The sequence below is a fragment of the Anomaloglossus baeobatrachus genome, chromosome 6 (genome assembly GCF_048569485.1).
Source record: "Anomaloglossus baeobatrachus isolate aAnoBae1 chromosome 6, aAnoBae1.hap1, whole genome shotgun sequence".
NCBI classification, from domain to species: Eukaryota; Metazoa; Chordata; class Amphibia; order Anura; family Aromobatidae; genus Anomaloglossus; species Anomaloglossus baeobatrachus.
In genome coordinates this window covers 489,340,475-489,358,348 of record NC_134358.1, presented here as the reverse complement: position 1 = coordinate 489,358,348, position 17,874 = coordinate 489,340,475, and the positions used below count along the sequence as shown (strand labels likewise).

Here is a 17,874-nt window from a genome sequence, read left to right as displayed (position 1 = left end):
TTGTGGGTCTTTCCGTCTTAAGTCTGGATTTGAGCAAGTGAAATGCATGCTCAATTGGGTTAAGATCTGGTGATTGACTTGGCCATTGCAGAATGTTTCACTTTTTTGCACTCATGAACTCCTGGGTAGCTTTGGCTGTATGCTTGGGGTCATTGTCCATCTGTACTATGAAGCGCCGTCCGATCAACTTTGCGGCATTTGGCTGAATCTGGGCTGAAAGTACAGGTACAGGTTGATCTTTGTCTCATCTGTCGATAGAATACTTTTCCAGAACTGAGCTGGCTTCATGAGGTGTTTTTCAGCAAATTTAACTCTGGCCTGTCTATTTTTGGAATTGATGAATGGTTTGCATCTAGATGTGAACCTTTTGTATTTACTTTCATGGAGTCTTCTCTTTACTGTTGACTTAGAGACAGATATACCTACTCCACTGAGAGTGTTCTGGACTTCAGTTGATGTTGTGAACGGGTTCTTCTTCACCAAAGAAAGTATGCGGCGATCATCCACCACTGTTGTCATCCTTGGACGCCCAGGCCTTTTTGAGTTCCCAAGCTCACCAGTCAATTCCTTTTTTCTCAGAATGTACCCGACTGTTGATTTTGCTACTCCAAGCATGTCTGCTATCTCTCTGATGGATTTTTTCTTTTTTTTCAGCCTCAGGATGTTCTGCTTCACCTCAATTGAGAGTTCCTTAGACCGCATGTTGTCTGGTCACAGCAACAGCTTCCAAATGCAAAACCACACACCTGTAATCAACCCCAGACCTTTTAACTACTTCATTGATTACAGGTTAACGAGGGAGACACCTTCAGAGTTAATTGCAGCCCTTAGAGTCCCTTGTCCAATTACTTTTGGTCCCTTGAAAAAGAGGAGGCTATGCATTACAGAGCTATGATTCCTAAACCCTTTCTCTGATTTTAATGTGAAAACTCTCATATTGCAGCTGGGAGTGTGCACTTTCAGCCCATATTATATATATAATTGTATTTCTGAACATGTTTTTGTAAACAGCTAAAATAACAAAACTTGTGTCACTGTCCAAATATTTCTGGACCTAACTGTATATATATATATATATATATATATATATATATACATATATATATATATAGATATAGATATACTGTATATGCAGGGCCTACAAGTAGTATTCAACCCCCTGCAGATTTAGCAGGTTTGATAAGATGCAAATAAGTTAGAGCCTGCAAACTTCAAACAAGAGCAGGATTTATTAACAGATGCATAAATCTTACAAACCAACAAGTTATGTTGCTCAGTTAAATTTTAATAAATTTCCAACATAAAATTGTGGGTCAATTATTATTCAACCCCTAGGTTTAATATTTTGTGGAATAACCCTTGTTTGCAATTACAGCTGATAATCATCTTTTATAAGACCTGATCAGGCCGGCACAGGTCTCTGGAGTTATCTTGGCCCACTCCTCCATGCAGATCTTCTCCAAGTTATCTAGGTTCTTTGGGTGTCTCATGTGGACTTTAATCTTGAGCTCCTTCCACAAGTTTTCAATTGGGTTAAGGTCAGGAGACTGACTAGGCCACTGCAACACCTTGATTTTTTCCCTCTTGAACCAGGCCTTGGTTTTCTTGGCTGTGTGCTTTGGGTCGTTGTCTTGTTGGAAGATGAAATGACGACCCATCTTAAGATCCTTGATGGAGGAGCGGAGGTTCTTGGCCAAAATCTCCAAGTAGGCCGTGCTATCCATCTTCCCATGGATGCGTACCAGATGGCCAGGCCCCTTGGCTGAGAAACAACCCCACAGCATGATGCTGCCACCACCATGCTTGACTGTAGGGATCGTATTCTTGGGGTCGTATGCAGTGCCATCCAGTCTCCAAACGTCACGTGTGTGGTTGGCACCAAAGATCTCGATCTTGGTCTCATCAGACCAGAGAACCTTGAACCAGTCTGTCTCAGAGTCCTCCAAGTGATCATGAGCAAACTGTAGACGAGCCTTGACATGACGCTTTGAAAGTAAAGGTACCTTACGGGCTTGTCTGGAACGGAGACCATTGCGGTGGAGTACGTTACTTATGGTATTGACTGAAACCAATGTCCCCACTGCCATGAGACTCTCTGAATAAACTTTTCACAATTAAAAAAAAAGAAATAACATTCTTTTTTGCTGCAGTGCATTTCACACTTCCAGGCTGATCTACAGTCCAAATGTCACAATGCCAAGTTAATTCCGAATGTGTAAACCTGCTAAATCTGCAGGGTGTTGAATACTACTTGTAGGCACTGTATATATACACAGTATGATTTAATTGAATAGAATAGAAGAAAATAACAGGGCTTCAATCCATCCAAAGCTTTAAAACCAGAATTCTAATGGAAAAAGACGCAAACTTTTGCACAACTCAAGGCTGCACTAAAATTTTGCAACTTTTGGGAGTCTCATGTCATTTTTACCCAGCACTGACAAAGTGGGCAAAGATGGGGCAGGATGGAGGTGTGACAACACCCGCTCGTCAAATTCATGATGAATGGAGACATTCTTTACGCCACAAATCTTACGTCATTCCCAGACTGGAGAAAGATTTGTGGTAAGGCACACACAGAAGTACACGCCACATTTCAGATGCGGCAGATTGATTAAGAAGTGTGTGCCTCTTAAAGATCATCAAGACCGGCGTGCACAATGCCGGTCTTCAAGAAAAGCAAAAAGAGTGAAATTTCTAAAATCTTATTTGACCTGTGGTTCATTTTTTTTTTAAAAAACTCAGCATGTCAATTGTTTCAATGTTTTTCTTCTGTAGTTTTTTCCAATTGAGATCAAAATGCGTTAGCACCAAAACTGAATGTAAATTCCCATTGCGTTTTTTATGCAGAAAGAAACACATCAATATGCTTTGTGTGAGCAATTACCTAGCACACTTACATGACACCATTCTTGAAGTAGCTTTTAAAGGTGGCCGATTCGTACCCCTGCACCTCTCTGTGTTGTATTGGGCTTCCTCCTAGAGCCTCGTCCAGCTGAGTTGTGTAAAGTGCGGCTGCTCCTTGCTCGTCCTGAGTGGAGTCCTTCCCTATCCAGTAGTGGAGATCACTGGACATGCCACTGGATGATTGCTTGATCTAGAAAAGGTGAGAAAATTGTGGATTCTGATCTTTTCTACAATTCCAAATTAACAAAAATATTACCATATTTATGACCAAAAGTGCAAGGTCGCATTATTAGGTTTCTATTCTTCAAGAAAGTCAAGCATAATTCATAATGCAGCTGAGACAGACTTTCAGTGGACTTGCTGCCGAAAAGCGGATGTCCACTAGCTGCCACTAATGGGCTCCTGCTCCCACACTTCCCTCAGAAGAATTGTCGGACACGTGCAAAAAGTGAGAGCAGCTGCCCACTAGTGGTCCCTAATACGCTGTAGTGTATATGTTTTTTATTCTACAATGGGGACTACTTAATTTATGGGGACTACTTCATTTACAAGAAGGACTATTTCATTTACAACTGGGACTATCTGAGTTATGTTTAACGGAAACAACTCTTTTAGAAAACAAAACCTGACCCTCTAATCTGTGTCAGATATAGCAGAATAAGAGCACTGGTATGGGGAAGTAGCAGAGGGTAAGAAAGACGCCAGAAGGCCCCAACAACAAATCAGTATGTGGGTCTGGTTGGACGTTTCTCGGCAATTGGCAGCCATGGGGCCAGTCCTGTGCGGTCCTGCAGCAGCTAGCTGGTCAGGAGTGGACTGATACTTCCAGATCTTCTATTTCTGACACTTTGGCACTAGTGCGCCAATTATTGGTGCCCGCTAATACTAGTGTAAAAGTTCATCAGTGCATTAAAGGGTTATTCCAAAAAAATAATCCATTCAATCCCCTTGAGCACTCAAAGTGCTGTTCCAGCAGCTAAAATAAAACAATTTTGAAGTTGTTTGGAAGTACATTGTGGTCTCCAACGGGTGATTGACAGGTCAGTGGCCGTGTACCAAAGCAAACAACCGACCGATCAGCCTGAGATGGTAGAAGTGCATCATGCCCAATGTACTCTCAGAGAGAGAACTTCAAAATGCAATTTTCTTGTAGTGTCATTATGGGGTCTTAGTCGGGCTTTCAGTGCAATGGCTGGGCAGCTTCAGAATGCTATTATCCTGCAGATTAACCCCATATCTGCAGGTTAATATCATTTGGAGACCTGACAGGTTCCCTTTAAGTAAATCACTGTTGCACTACAATTTTAGCCAAACAAACTTCTGTGATTTCAGATGAGGGTTTCAGGCAACAAACTGTTACATCACAATTCAGCTCATATAAAATGTTCAGAGAGTTATACTGTATGTGTGCATATACCGCACCACAGCCTCCCAATGTTGGTGTCCTTCCCTGGGAAACTGTTTTGTACATAGCATGAGGAAAATTCTCTATATTTTTTGTTATTTCTGTGACAGGTGTTTTTCATGCGAGGATATAACAAAGGAGCACCTCAATGTTTGCTAATCCTGCGCATTTTCTTCTGTGCAAGGTTTGTTTAAGGCATGGCAGGATCCAGCTTAATTCTATGAGTATCCTTTTTCACCATTAGCAAACACGTACATTGTGTCCTCCCCTTCACCCTTACTATTTCACCATTAGGGCTTGCTCACACGAGCCGCGTATTTATCGGAAGAGTGCAATCTGATAAAAAAAGGGATAGCACCCAGGCCAATGTTATTTAATGAGCCAGTGCAGATCTGTGTTTTTTTCCCCTGTTTTTTTTTGCTGTATTTGGGGTGAGGAAAAAGTTTCATCGTTTTGACTCCGAATTGGGAACAGTACAAAAAAAAATAAAAAAAATCACATGCCAAATAGACCATCATTGTTACATTACAATTCTGTAAGATGGGAAACTGTAAATGGTCCAATAAAAGATTAATAGCTGCTGAGTGAAAAACAGACAGCATATGGATGACAAGTGAAAAAAAATTGTTCCCCTTTTCTGGATGATAAAGGGACCGATTATATACATGTTTGACCCCAGTCTAAATAAATTTGAACGACTTACCAGCGATCCCGAAAACGATGCGACCTGATAGGGATCGCTGGTAAGTCGCTGGGAGGTCGCAGGTGAGATGTCACACAGTCAGATCTTACCAGCCATGCAGGAACGATACAGGTCACAGTAGCGACCTGTATAACGATCTCAGCAGTCACTGTGACCCTGTCACACAGCGTCAAACACAGCGATTTGTCCTTCCCAGCAGGACATCGCCTTGAAGAAAATGGCCTGGACCATTCTGCAACGACTAGAGATCTCACAGCAGGGGCCTGATCGCTGGTAGGTGACACACATAACAAGATCGCTAACGGGATCGCTACTGCGTCACAGAAACCATGACTCAGCAGCGATCTCGCTAGCGATCTCGTTATGTGTGACGGTACCTTAAGTCTTTAAAATAAATAGTAATTGTGATACAAATCTGAAATCCAGTACAACCTCACCGATTAAAGTAATTCCATGAACGCAGGAAGAGTTCCTACATTTTAGTCTCAGACCTGTCATCAGCTCAAAAGTGACCACTGTTTGCTCTTAATTTATTTACCTGCTCCATTGATTATTCTGCTTTTTTTCTCTCTTCTAAATTCGTCATACCAATCCAGGATATGGACCTTTTTATTTGGTGATGATTTTTGCCAAGGGGGAGTGGTTGATAGAGTTCTTAGGGCGTGTCATTAGACTGCTCAGCATTATTACTTTGTGAGCTACCCCCTTTTTGGTAAAGACCATACAAAGCAGCAATAAACAAGCTCCGTATCTCTGGAACACTATGGAGGATTTAAAAAAAAATAAAAAAATGCGGGAATAACATAAGTGTAGAACCTGACTACTTTTCATTTGGTGACAGGTCGTCTTTAAAGAGTTTTCCAGTACTGGAGACCTCTAGTTAATACATTCATTGCTACATAAAACAATGGATACTTGTGTCCTGCAGCGACACCGTTTTGCTGTTCTTGGGGGGGGGGGGGGGGTCATGTGATGTCACATGACTGTTGCAGCTAATCTGTTGCCACTGACCAGCTGCAGCCTATGCTAGTTTGTCACATCAAATGTCCACTCTGATGGAATATTGTTGAACTGTAGCCAATCATTGGCTGCAGCAGTCACATGACCCACCTCGGGAGCAGGAGCCCAAAACATCACTGGAATGGTGAAGCTACAGGAGGTGAGCTTACATTGTTTTTAATTTTTATAGGGCTCTGAATTGATTGAGCAGGTGTTGTCCAGAAGTGGACATCCCCTTTAAGCTCTAAAGGCCTCTTTACACGCTGCGATCTCGCTAGCAATATCGCTAGCGAGCGTACCCGCCCCCGTCGGTTGTGCGACACGGGCAAATCACTGCCTGTGGCGCACAACATCGCTAACACCCATCACACGGACTTTCCTTACCTGCAACGTCGCTCTGGCCGGCAATCCGCCTCCTTTCTAAGTCACAGTGACGTCACACGGCAGCCGTCCAATAGCAGAGGAGGGGCAGAGATAAGCGGCCGGAACGTGCCGCCCACCTTCTTCCTTCCACATTGCCGGTGGACGGAGGTAAGGAGATGTTCGTCGTTCCTGCAGTGTCACACATAGCGATGTGTGATGCCGCAGGAACGACAAACAACATCGTACCTGCAGCAGCAACGATATTAAGGAAATGAATGACGTGTCAACGAGCAACAATTTTTCACGTTTTTGCGCTCGTTGATCGTCGCTCATTGGTATCACATGCTGCGATGTCGCTAACGGCGCCGGATGTGCGTCACTAACGACGTGACCCTTACGATATATCGTTAGCGATGTCGCAGCGTGTAAAGCACCCTTTAGAGTCAAACGTAGGAATTGTTTCTTCATTTACGGAATTGCTATCGATGAGGCATCCAACTGTCACATGGAGAAGCAGAGTATGCTGGGAGCACGCCGCCATGAATATTGTATTATGCTAACTTCTGTGTATTGGAATAGTATGGCAGCTGCATGGGTCTGGGAGGCTCCATGTGTAAATCCCACGCATGGTAAAGCACCTGTCTTCTGTACAGACAGCCTGGAGGTGTCTGATGAATGGAAGATCCCTTGTGTGCTTTCATTAGTCTTTCCACTTCAATAAGGCTGTGATGTGAGGTGAAGTACTGTGCATACAAACAATGGACATAACACTCCCCTGAAATATTGCGATGTATACTTACAAATAGAATGATGTAGCAGTCGCCTTCAAAAAAGCTGCCATAGGCCTTTTCAGGCAGAGGAACCATTTGCATTTTCTGAAAGAAAAAGAGAAGAAAAATAAACTACATGCTATGCGATTTATGAACAAATGCTACAGACAATAGTAAGCTAACGGTCTTCCCTCAAACACTGTGGGGCCGACGAGCATTCTACGCGCACAGAACAATCGCTGATTTGATCTTTCTGTGTTCATACAATATTATGTTATCTATAGCACTTTACTGCCATCCTGTTTTGCTCCAGACCATGCATCACTGCTAGTATACTGCATACGTTTTGGATGCAGTTTTGGTGCATTTTTGCCAAGAGATGCAGATTTGGTGCAGAAATGTCTGCAACTAAATACTCAATGTGCACACATAGCCTAATTTGGTAATTCAGCATAGAGTTCCATGACTTCACCGAACGTGAGATCACTGAGTTCAATAAGTTAACCTCAGGTCAGTTCACCTAAGGTCACAACTGGGGTACCATGGGAAACCGAGTTGTGAAATCAGTCATTGAACTCAATGCTAGATTACTGGATTTGACATGTGTCCGCACATTGAGTATTTGGATGCAGACATTTCTGGACCAAATCGGCATCTCCTGGCAAAAAAATGCACCAAAATCGCATGCGTTTTTGAGGCGATTTCAGTGTATTTTTCTATCAGGAGCTGCAGAAATGTCTGTAAACAAATACTCAATGTGCGCACATTTCCTAATCTGGCAATCCGGTATTGAGTTCAATAACTTCACCTGAGGTGAGGTCACTAACTTCAATGAGTTCATCTGAGGGGAGTTCACCTGAGGTCACAGCTGGGGCACCAAGGACAATTCTCACAGCTGCACTGCAACCTCAGATGTAGCAGAACTGTGATCACAGTGGGATGTCATGGCTGTGGATTATGTAAGACCTGGAGGAGTGTTTTTTTGGGTTAATAAATTGGAGAAAGGGTGTTTTTTTTAATAAAAGATTTTAAGGCAGGGGAGGGGCAAGTAACCATGCACCTCCCCAGCCTAAGAATAATAGTCCCCAGCTGTCTGCTTTAGCTTGGCTGGGTATCATAATTGCAGTGGACCACACACCATTTTTTAAAATGATTTATTTAAATTATTTTAAAAAGCCGCATAGGGTCCCTTGCATTTTGATACACAGCCAAAATAACGCACACAGCTGGGGGCTGGTATTCTCAGGCTGGGGAGGTGCATGGTATTTTTACATTCTACTTCCAGGATGAAGACAGCTACTATGAGGGCAACCAATCATCACAGTTTTCGAAACGCCAGAAGGCTGATTGCAACCAATCACAGAGGGTGGGAGGGGGAAGTAGTGAATGTTCATGAGGTTTAATGAGCATACTCAGAAGCAATGTCACAGCCGCGTGGGAGAATTGGTAAGTATAATTGTCCTGTTTTAATCCCCATTTTGCTTCCTTGTACAGCTCTCTAGCCTGTAATGAAACCATGTTATAACATTAAGTTTGGGTCCTTTAGACATATATGAAGTTCAGTGCCCAGGGGCAAATTTGGGTTCAAGTCTGGTCCTGAACCGGACTTTTTTTTTTTTTTGGTTCTAATATAGCGAGAGCCAATAAAATCAGACAATAAACAAGAGATATCGTGCAATAAACAGCCCTGATTAGTATAGTACGCTGGAGATGCGGGCCTGTGCATCGGAGCCCTGTCTGATATACTATAATTTACCATATATATACAAAGTGTATCTGGGATAAAGGTGTATTTTCATTTATTTTAATTGTCAGTTCCATATTGTAAGCATTTCCCTGGGTTTAGACAAACAGATTGAAAAACAGGCCAGTCGCATTTGCAAACTGTGGACGTGATTGAATCTTCGTGCAGCTCGGTGTGTTCATAGTGCCGGAGCAGCCTTTGCCTTCCATGTATTATTCTGGTACGTAAAATGGGCAACAGTAGTGCATGCTGCAAAACTCTCCATGCAGAGCATAAGTCCTTGTGGAAAATCGGTCATGTGCATTGGCACACTGGCTATAATGGGTCATTGTGTCGGTCATTGTCGCATTCATTATGCCGGAACAAGCCCAAAGGCCAGACTCACACATCTATGTTTCACAATTGAGTACAGACCCAAACGCATTGATCGGTTGCAGGTTTCTTGATTTAATTTCTACAGCCCCAGATATGCCAATGAGTGTGTTGAATTTGGGCCAGGAGACCCCAGACCAGTATGTGCATTGCAGTACCATACTTTGATTGCTTTTGTGAGTTTGATTTTCTTCTTGGAGTTTTATTTATCAATTTCTGAGACATTTAAAAGGTTGTTTCCAGCTCTACCTTTCATGACTGAGATGGGAATAACTGCCTCTAGGTCCTATCAACCCGAGACAGGGAAAACAGCCAAGAGCAGCTGCCCTATGATGTTTGGGTAACTCACATAGAAATAAATGGGAATTCCATGAACAGTTTAACACAGCGAACTATGCTTTTTCTGCAACTCAAAAGTTACAATAACAAAGTAGCACCCTTTGCTATGTTGTTTGCTATGTTGTTGTCACAATTCTATGGGACGTCTGATAAGAATTTTAGCTTTCGTTGATTCTGTTTGGATTTACTTTGATGTTGAGTCTATTGAATAAAATATCGTCTATAGGAGAGAATTTGTCACATCTTTCCATGATAAAGGGGAGCAAAATTTTGACCAATAGTTACCATATACAGTCTATCTATACATCTTATTTAGGGGAGGGGTGCTATACTTCAATATTGCAGCATCTTCATGAAGATGTTTTACCAATTGTTTATGTTACGAAAATAGAATAAAGCTGGAACGAATGAGACCTGTTGTACAAGCCAAACTAATTTCTTAAATATCATTTAAAGTACGTCAAAGATGCATGCATCCCAAACATCTTATTGTGTCATATACATTTTAATCACACATAAGATATATCCATATAATGAATTTACAGGAAATAAATCACCTCCATATTTTATGTTGTTTTTCGCTTTTTTGTTGTTGTTGATGTGTTGTTAAGGGGGCTTTACACGCTGCGATATCGGTAATGATATATCGTCGGGGTCACGTCGTTAGTGACGCACATCCGGCGCCATTAGCGACATCGCAGTGTGTGACACCAAGGAGCGAAGATCAACGAGCGCAAAAACGTCTAAAATCGTTGCACGTTGAGACGTCGCTCCTTTCCTTAATATCGTTGCTGCTGCAGGTACGATGTTGCTCGTTGTTCCTGCAGCAGCACACATCGCTATGTGTGACACCGCAGGAACGACGAACATATCCTTACCTGCGTCCACTGGCAATGAGGAAGGAAGGAGGTGGGCGGCATGTTCTGGCCGCTCATCTCCGCCCCTCCTATGCTATTGGACGGCTGCCGTGTTACGTCGCTGTGACGCCGCACGAACCGCCCCCTTAAGGCCACTTTACACGCTGCGATATCGGTACCGATATCGCTAGCGTGGGTACCCGCCCCCATCGGTTGTGCGACACGGGCAAATTGCTGTATAGGGGCACCGAGATTTGTACATTTTTTTGTCTTTATTTGGCTGCCACATTTATATGCTCATGTTAATATAATGTTATAGAAAATATTTTGTGGACACAACTATGAGTTTGGAGATTTTTTGCTAGACACTATTTTTGTCTGGTACAATATTATGGGTACATTAGTCCGGCTAGAACAATGCTGTAGGCTATTCTGTGTTTGCAGTTCTAGTTGGTCTATAATTGTTCATTTGGCATCAAAGTGGAAAATAGCTACAAGGTGGCACAACTTATTAGTACTATGTGATTACTGATAATTATAACAACTACGGTAGTAGGCATTAATTATGTCATAGCTCTATAACCAGCGTGGGTTTGGTGGTGTGATCGGAATTGTAAGGGGTGGCATTAGGTTGGGACATTCATCTGAATTGCTGTCATGAAGAACACTGAGGGATGCTCTTTAACTGCTATATAACTATTGTGTGACTAATATGTGATGACTAAATTTGGTATAATGGGAGAGCCCCAGGGTTCGGTCTCTGTCTACTCACTGATGAGCAAGAACAAAGGAATCTGTAAAATCCATCAACAAGACTCAATAGATACCTACTGTACATTGTGTATTTTATTCTATCTATTTATCTATCTCTCTATCTATCTCTCTATCTCTCTATCTATCTAGGTATCGATCTATCTTCATTCTTCACAGTGAAAGAATAGTAGGGTCCCTTGCTTTCTACATGTTTTCCAAAGCACATTATAGAGCAACCTCCTAATGATTGTCTGAATTTATAGAAAATTTATATATACCGTACTTTCTTGCTGTACGTGTGACAATAAAACATCCTACTTTATTTTTCAATGAAAATCTATCTATCCATCCATCCATTTACACAGACAATGAGAGCACCCATAAAAGAACAGTATGTCTCTCTTTCTTTCTTTCTTTCTTTCTTTCTTTCTTTCTTTCTTTCTTTCTTTTTCATTAATCTGTTTATGATATGTGTATTTGTCTATCTACATGACTAGATATATTTTTGGCAGGTTTGTATATGTTTACACAGCTCGACACTGCATTGGACACATAATTCAATGGAGTCCGGCATGTCCAAAGATCATTCTGAAACTGTGACAGCCTCCTCTATATAAAGACAGTATAGGCAGATGTGCAGCCTGACATCACAATGGCTTTTCCGCTTGCTGTGGCCTCATGCCATTGACACAGCAATGACGATGAAAGATTTCTATTGTGCAGAACATAGCACAGTCTTTTATTCCTACCGTAAGGGGTACTTTACACGTTGCGACATCGCTAGCGATGCCAAACACGATAGTACCCGCCCCCATCGCACATGCGATATGTGGTGATTGCTGCCGTACCAAACATTATCGCTACGGCAGCTTCACACGCACATACCTGCTCGGCGACGTCGCTGTGACTGCTGAACTATCCCTCCTTCAAGGGGGAGGTGCGTTCGGCGTCACAGCGACGTCACCGCGACGTCACTAATCGGCCGGCCAATAGAATCGGAGGGGCGGAGATGAGCGGGACATAACATTCCGCCCACCTTCTCCCTTCCGCATTGCCTTCGGGACGCAGGTAAGGAGATGTTTGTCGCTCCTGCGGGTTTGCACACAGCGATGTGTGGAGCTGCAGGAACGACAAACAACATCGTACCTGCGGTCGACCCGACATTATGAAAATGAACGACGCTACACAGATCACCGATTTTTGACGCGTTTGCGATTGTTTATCGTTGCAAAAACGATTTACACTTTGCGATGCCGTTACCGGCGCCGGATGTGCGTCACTAACAACGTGACCCCGACAATTTTTCGTATACGATGTTGCAGCGTGTAAAGTACCCCTTAGAGTTACCGCACGTAAGCCAGGAGTCCTCGCTTCATGTCCAAAATTTACATTAGGAGAAATGTGTGCTAACGTTTCGCTGGGTGACCCAAATATATTCCAACCAGAAAGATGGTTCAGTGGGATGACAGGTCCTAAAGAAAACCCCTCTGAAGCGTAGAACAGTCGGTTGTATATTGGATTTAATATAGCGGGTGCACCATTGCCATCATAAAAGAAATACAAAATTAATTTTGTTGGAAAAATTGTTGTACTATCATATTTAATTTATGGTATTAGGCAGTCTCATTTCACCTTTGAGTAGGCAATTGGCGGTCATTTACTAACCTGGATCTGCTTGTCTGAGTGTGCCATTACATAGACCCATTCTGAGGAGGGCAATTAGTAGAATATGCTATAAACCATCATTGCTGCATAAATTTGTCTACATTATTTTTATTGGGATGTTTTTGTTTAGAACGTTATGCCTACATAACACAGTTAAGCTCATGGCTAGTGTTAGTATATAATGTTGGTACATGTCAACATCATATCCTATCATATAGGAAATGAAGAATAGGCAAACCTAGGCAGATGCCAGTTGTACCGAACTTGGGTGGCCCATGCCAACCAAATTTTATGCCTTTTAGATCATGGTTGAAATTGACCTTACCTAAGGGCTGTCATTTACAGGAGGGTAAACTGGGAAGTTGCCAATGACCTCCATCATCAAAAGGGACCCCCCACTTTATAATCCAGAAACTGCACTCTTTATATCAGTCGTGCATTATGGGTGAGGTTTTTGAAGTTACGGTAAAAGTGTAAATGGACCTTTGGTTACATCATGTGTTAAAATCCTTCACCCTACAAGAGTATGGGGGAACTAAAGAGGAGGAGAGAGCCTGCTATGTTCTCTACACTGTGTGTGTGTGTGTGTGTGTGTGTGTGTGTACGTGTGTGTGTATGTGTGTGTGTGTGTACGTGTGTGTGTGTGTGTGTGTGTAACAGACAGTGTGTGTATAGTAAATGTGTGTGTGACATCCAGTATGTGTATAGTAAATGTGTGTGTATAGTAAGTGTGTAACATACAGTGTGTGTATAGTAAATGTGTGTGTAACATACAGTGTGTGTATAGTAATTGTGTGTGTAACATACAGTGTGTGTTAGTGACTAAATGTAGAACTGGTGGAGGAAGGTTGAACTAGATGGACCTAGGTCTTTTTTCAACCTAAGTAACTATGTAACTATGTAACATACAGTGTGTATAGGAAATGTGTGTGTAACATACAGTGTGTGTATAGGAAATGTGTGTGTAACATACAGTGTGTGTATAGTAAATGTGTGTGTAACATACAGTGTGTGTATAGTAAATGTGTGAGTAACATACAGTGTGTGTATAGGAAATGTGTGTGTAACATACAGTGTGTGTATAGTAAATGTGTGTGTAACATACAGTGTGTGTATAGTAAATGTGTGAGTAACATACAGTGTGTGTATAGGAAATCTGTGTGTAACATACAGTGTGTGTATAGGAAATGTGTGTGTAACATACAGTGTGTGTATAGTAAATGTGTGTAAAATACAGTTTGTATAGTAAATGTGTCTGTGTAACATACAGTGTGTATAGTAAATGTGTGTGTGTGTGTAGCAGACAGTGTGTATAGTAAATGTGTGTGTGTGTGTAGCAGACAGTGTGTGTATAGTAAATGTGTGTGTAACATACAGTGTGTGTATAGTATTACCGATCATTCTTCCCCCATCATTTTTTGTCATCCTGTATAAAAACACCAGTAGACAAGCACCAAACAACTTGAATATAATCAGTGCTTGATTAACCGTCTGAATACAGCTTATGTAAATGCAATCTAAATGTTTTGATGGTGCAATGTGTTAGTATTTGGGTCCCGAATTTAAATTTTTGCCGAGGCCTCCGCTCTGTCTGACACTACCACTCAGACCTTGAGCCAACCCTACAGATCATATTGGTATAAACATAGGGCTGGAGAGGCACAACATGAAGCCTCTGTGCCCCAAATACATGGCTACAAAACAAATACAAATTGGATGCATACTTCTGCTGAAATATATTATTTTCTATAATTTTAAATGTTACAAACAGTAAGTATCTTACCTCGATGGACCATATTTGTAAGCCAGGCTTCCTACTAATGTTAGCAAGAGGTTGTGTGCTCATTTTGACAGAGAAACTGTAAGACAAGATTTGAGAAATGTTACAATGATATTTTATTAATGGTACACTTAACCTGTGCATAGTTTTACAAGAAGAGAGACATTATTTTTTATTGTAAAATAAATAAATAAATAAATAAATAACATAGCAATGTTCCCAAACCAAGGGCTCTGTCTGAAGCTACATGTGCCTCTTTGGTCCTCGGCAGATGGCTCAGATCATGCTTTGTTCACTAGTTTTGACAGATTGTAGAATTACCAGAACTTCGTACTTGAGTAAACTAAAATGATTGCCAGTTAGGCTACTTTCACACTTGCGTTGGACGGCTTCCATAGCATTGCGTTGTGTGACGGATGCAACGGATGCGTGGCATATAGTGGCACAACGGATGCTACGGATCGTACAAAACATAGTTTTACCGGCAGCAGACTATTGTGAACTATCTGCTGATCGCTCTCAATAGCCAGCGGCCGGTCGCTCAGCTGAGCACTGTCACTTGCCGGCGGCCGGGCATGCCGGCGGGCGGGCACTCAGCTGAGCGCTCTCACATGCCGGCGGGTGGGTGCTCAGCTGAACGTTCGGCCACCGAGAGACAAAATAAAGTTTGTGATTTAAAAAAAAAAAAAAAAAAGAGCATGCGCAGTGAAATCCTACGGATTGCGCTGCTCAAAAAAAGTTACATGCTGCGTTGCATCTGCCCGATGCAGCATCAAAATGATGACGACACGTCGTCCAGCGGATGCAATGCAGACACTTGTGTTACTGTGCGTTGTCCATACAAGTCTATGGAGAATGGCGCAGTGCGTTAACGGACTGCGCTATTCTCCATAGTGACGGACTCCGCTGAACGCAAGTATGAAAGTACCCTTACCCTGGTGTAGCTATAGAGGGAGCAGGGGTTATAGCTGCACTAGGGTCCAAAAGATCACTCACACCCATATGAAAAAACTTATACTATTAAAGACTTGTTATATTTGGTGGTCTTTGTTGGAGATTTTTTGGGCCCATGAATTTAAGGTATACCACAGGAAAAAGCCAGGGGTACAGTAATATTACAGAGAGCCAGACTATAGCTGAGCAAAATGATTTGGAGGATCCTGGTCCAACAGCTGCGTTGGTAGTCCATGGCCACTGGACCAGAGCACCTGTGACATCCCTAGTATTTCTGCTATTTAGTAGGAGCCTCTGACATCATGCATGAGTTGTGCCACAACGTGACATTATGGGAACTGCTAATCAAAATATGTGTGGGTGATACCGTAGGTGGTACGAGATTCACAGTGCTCTGGTCCAAAAAGTACTCACATGGCCGCTAGACCAGGGTCCTGAAAATCTTTTATGTTTAACACTAGAAGTCCCAGAGAGGGGTCATTTAACATTTCTACCTTTGGAACCCAGAGATGGGTCGAATGACCTGAAGGATTTTAGCTAACATCCTATAATCACCGTCTTTTGTTCTGTAATTAAGGCCATTACTGTCACACCACAGGAGGTTGTTGTTTGCCATTGAGTTTAGCCATTTAGTTTCTAGTTAGTTCTATTGAGTTTATTGTATGTCAATTGACCCTCTTTCGGGACTGCAGGGGGAGCTCGACATTTCTGGGACTTCTAGTGTTAAGCAGGAACTCCTGACGAAACCATAGCTATAGCGGTGAAACACGTGTCGAGGTCTGTCAGTGTGTCACTATAATAATAATAATCTTTATTTCTATAGCGCCAACATATTCTGTAGCACTTTATAATTCAGAGGTTCATATACAAACAAACATTCATAAGTAACAGTTAAAGAAAATACAATAATTAAAGCAAAGATAATAGCAACCCTGCTCATAAGAGCTTACAATCTAAAAAAGGGGCGAGGTCAGGGTGACAACGCACAGGTGCTTATTTACAACGACTGTCCAGCCATCTCGAAGAAATGGGGGATAGATAAAGGCTGCATGAGCCGTCACCAGACAATTTTTGTGATGCTTTTGGCTCTATGTGAATTGTCTTCGATTAGGGAAGTTGATAGGCCACCCTAAAAAGGTGTGTTTTTAAGGAGCGACTGAAGTTGTGGAAATTGTGGTTTATCCTGTCCTAGTTGCTTGGGGTAGAGCATTCCAGAGGATTGGTGCAGCTCGGGAGAAGTCTTGGAGCTGGGAGTGGGTTGTTCGGATTAGAGCGTAGGAAACTGGTTGGGTGATAGACAGATGAGGGGTGAGATGTAGGGGGTGCCGCACTGTGGAGAGCTTTGTGGGTGAGAAAAAGCAATTTAAATTGGATCCTATGCTGTATGGTCAGCCAGTGCAATGACTGGCACAGAGCAGAAGCATCCGAGTAACGATTAGCCAGATAGGTGACCCTAGCTGCAGCATTAAGAATGGACTGCAGAGGAGAGAGTCTAATGAGGGGGAGGCCACTTAATAGAGAATTACAGTAGTCAAAGCGGGAGTGGATCAGGGCCACAGTGAGGGTTTTTGTAGTTTCCATGGTGAGGAAGAGGCGGATTCTAGAGATGTTCTTCAGGTGCAAGTGACGAGAGGGCGAGAGATTGTATATTGGATTGTGTATATCCTACCATAGCTTGCATCATATAAATTATATCCATTTAATTCAGAGTGCATTTATGGAAGTCCTTAATACCTATTAATGGATATATGAATTTATTATTTAATATGAATTTATTATTTTTCATATGTCCATTTACTTTTATGCACTATATTATCATGGTCAAACAAATGAGACACTAGTCTACCGTACCTTAAGGAGTTTTCCCTTCTCCTTCTGGACTCATGCTCTCTCTTACCCCTTTTATATTTTGTGCTTGAATCACCACTGTATTGTTTAATTAGTTTAATTAATATTTTGTAATATTAAATTAAATTCTATACTTATTATAATATATGTACCGCATCTTCTTGGCTATTCCTATTGGTTTACATATACTCCTCAAAAAAATAAAGGGAACACTAAAATACCATTGTGCTGTTTACTGTAAGTGTTCCCTTTATTTTTTTAAGCAGTATACAGTATATACGTTTTTGAGAAAGCAGTGTATTAGATTCTACTGGTTTATAAGGTTTTTTTTGTTTCATATTAAAGCACACTACCAAAATTGTCGGAGGTACACATGGTTTTTGCCCCAATGTCTCTCTGGTTGCAGATTTCACTG

General features: G+C 42.0%; 1 protein-coding gene across 2 annotated transcripts in view; it reads right to left on the bottom strand.

Annotated features, from left to right (window-relative positions):
* Positions 1–17,874, bottom strand: part of VILL (villin like) — a 263,612-nt gene that overhangs the window by 39,410 nt on the left and 206,328 nt on the right. For both annotated transcript variants that reach the window (XM_075315393.1, XM_075315394.1), the window contains exons 2-4: positions 14,661–14,736; positions 7,178–7,252; positions 2,901–3,097 (exon numbers count right to left, since the gene is read on the bottom strand). In XM_075315393.1, coding sequence (XP_075171508.1) covers positions 2,901–3,097; positions 7,178–7,252; positions 14,661–14,736 — 348 coding nt within the window. The remainder of the gene's footprint in view (positions 1–2,900; positions 3,098–7,177; positions 7,253–14,660; positions 14,737–17,874) is intronic.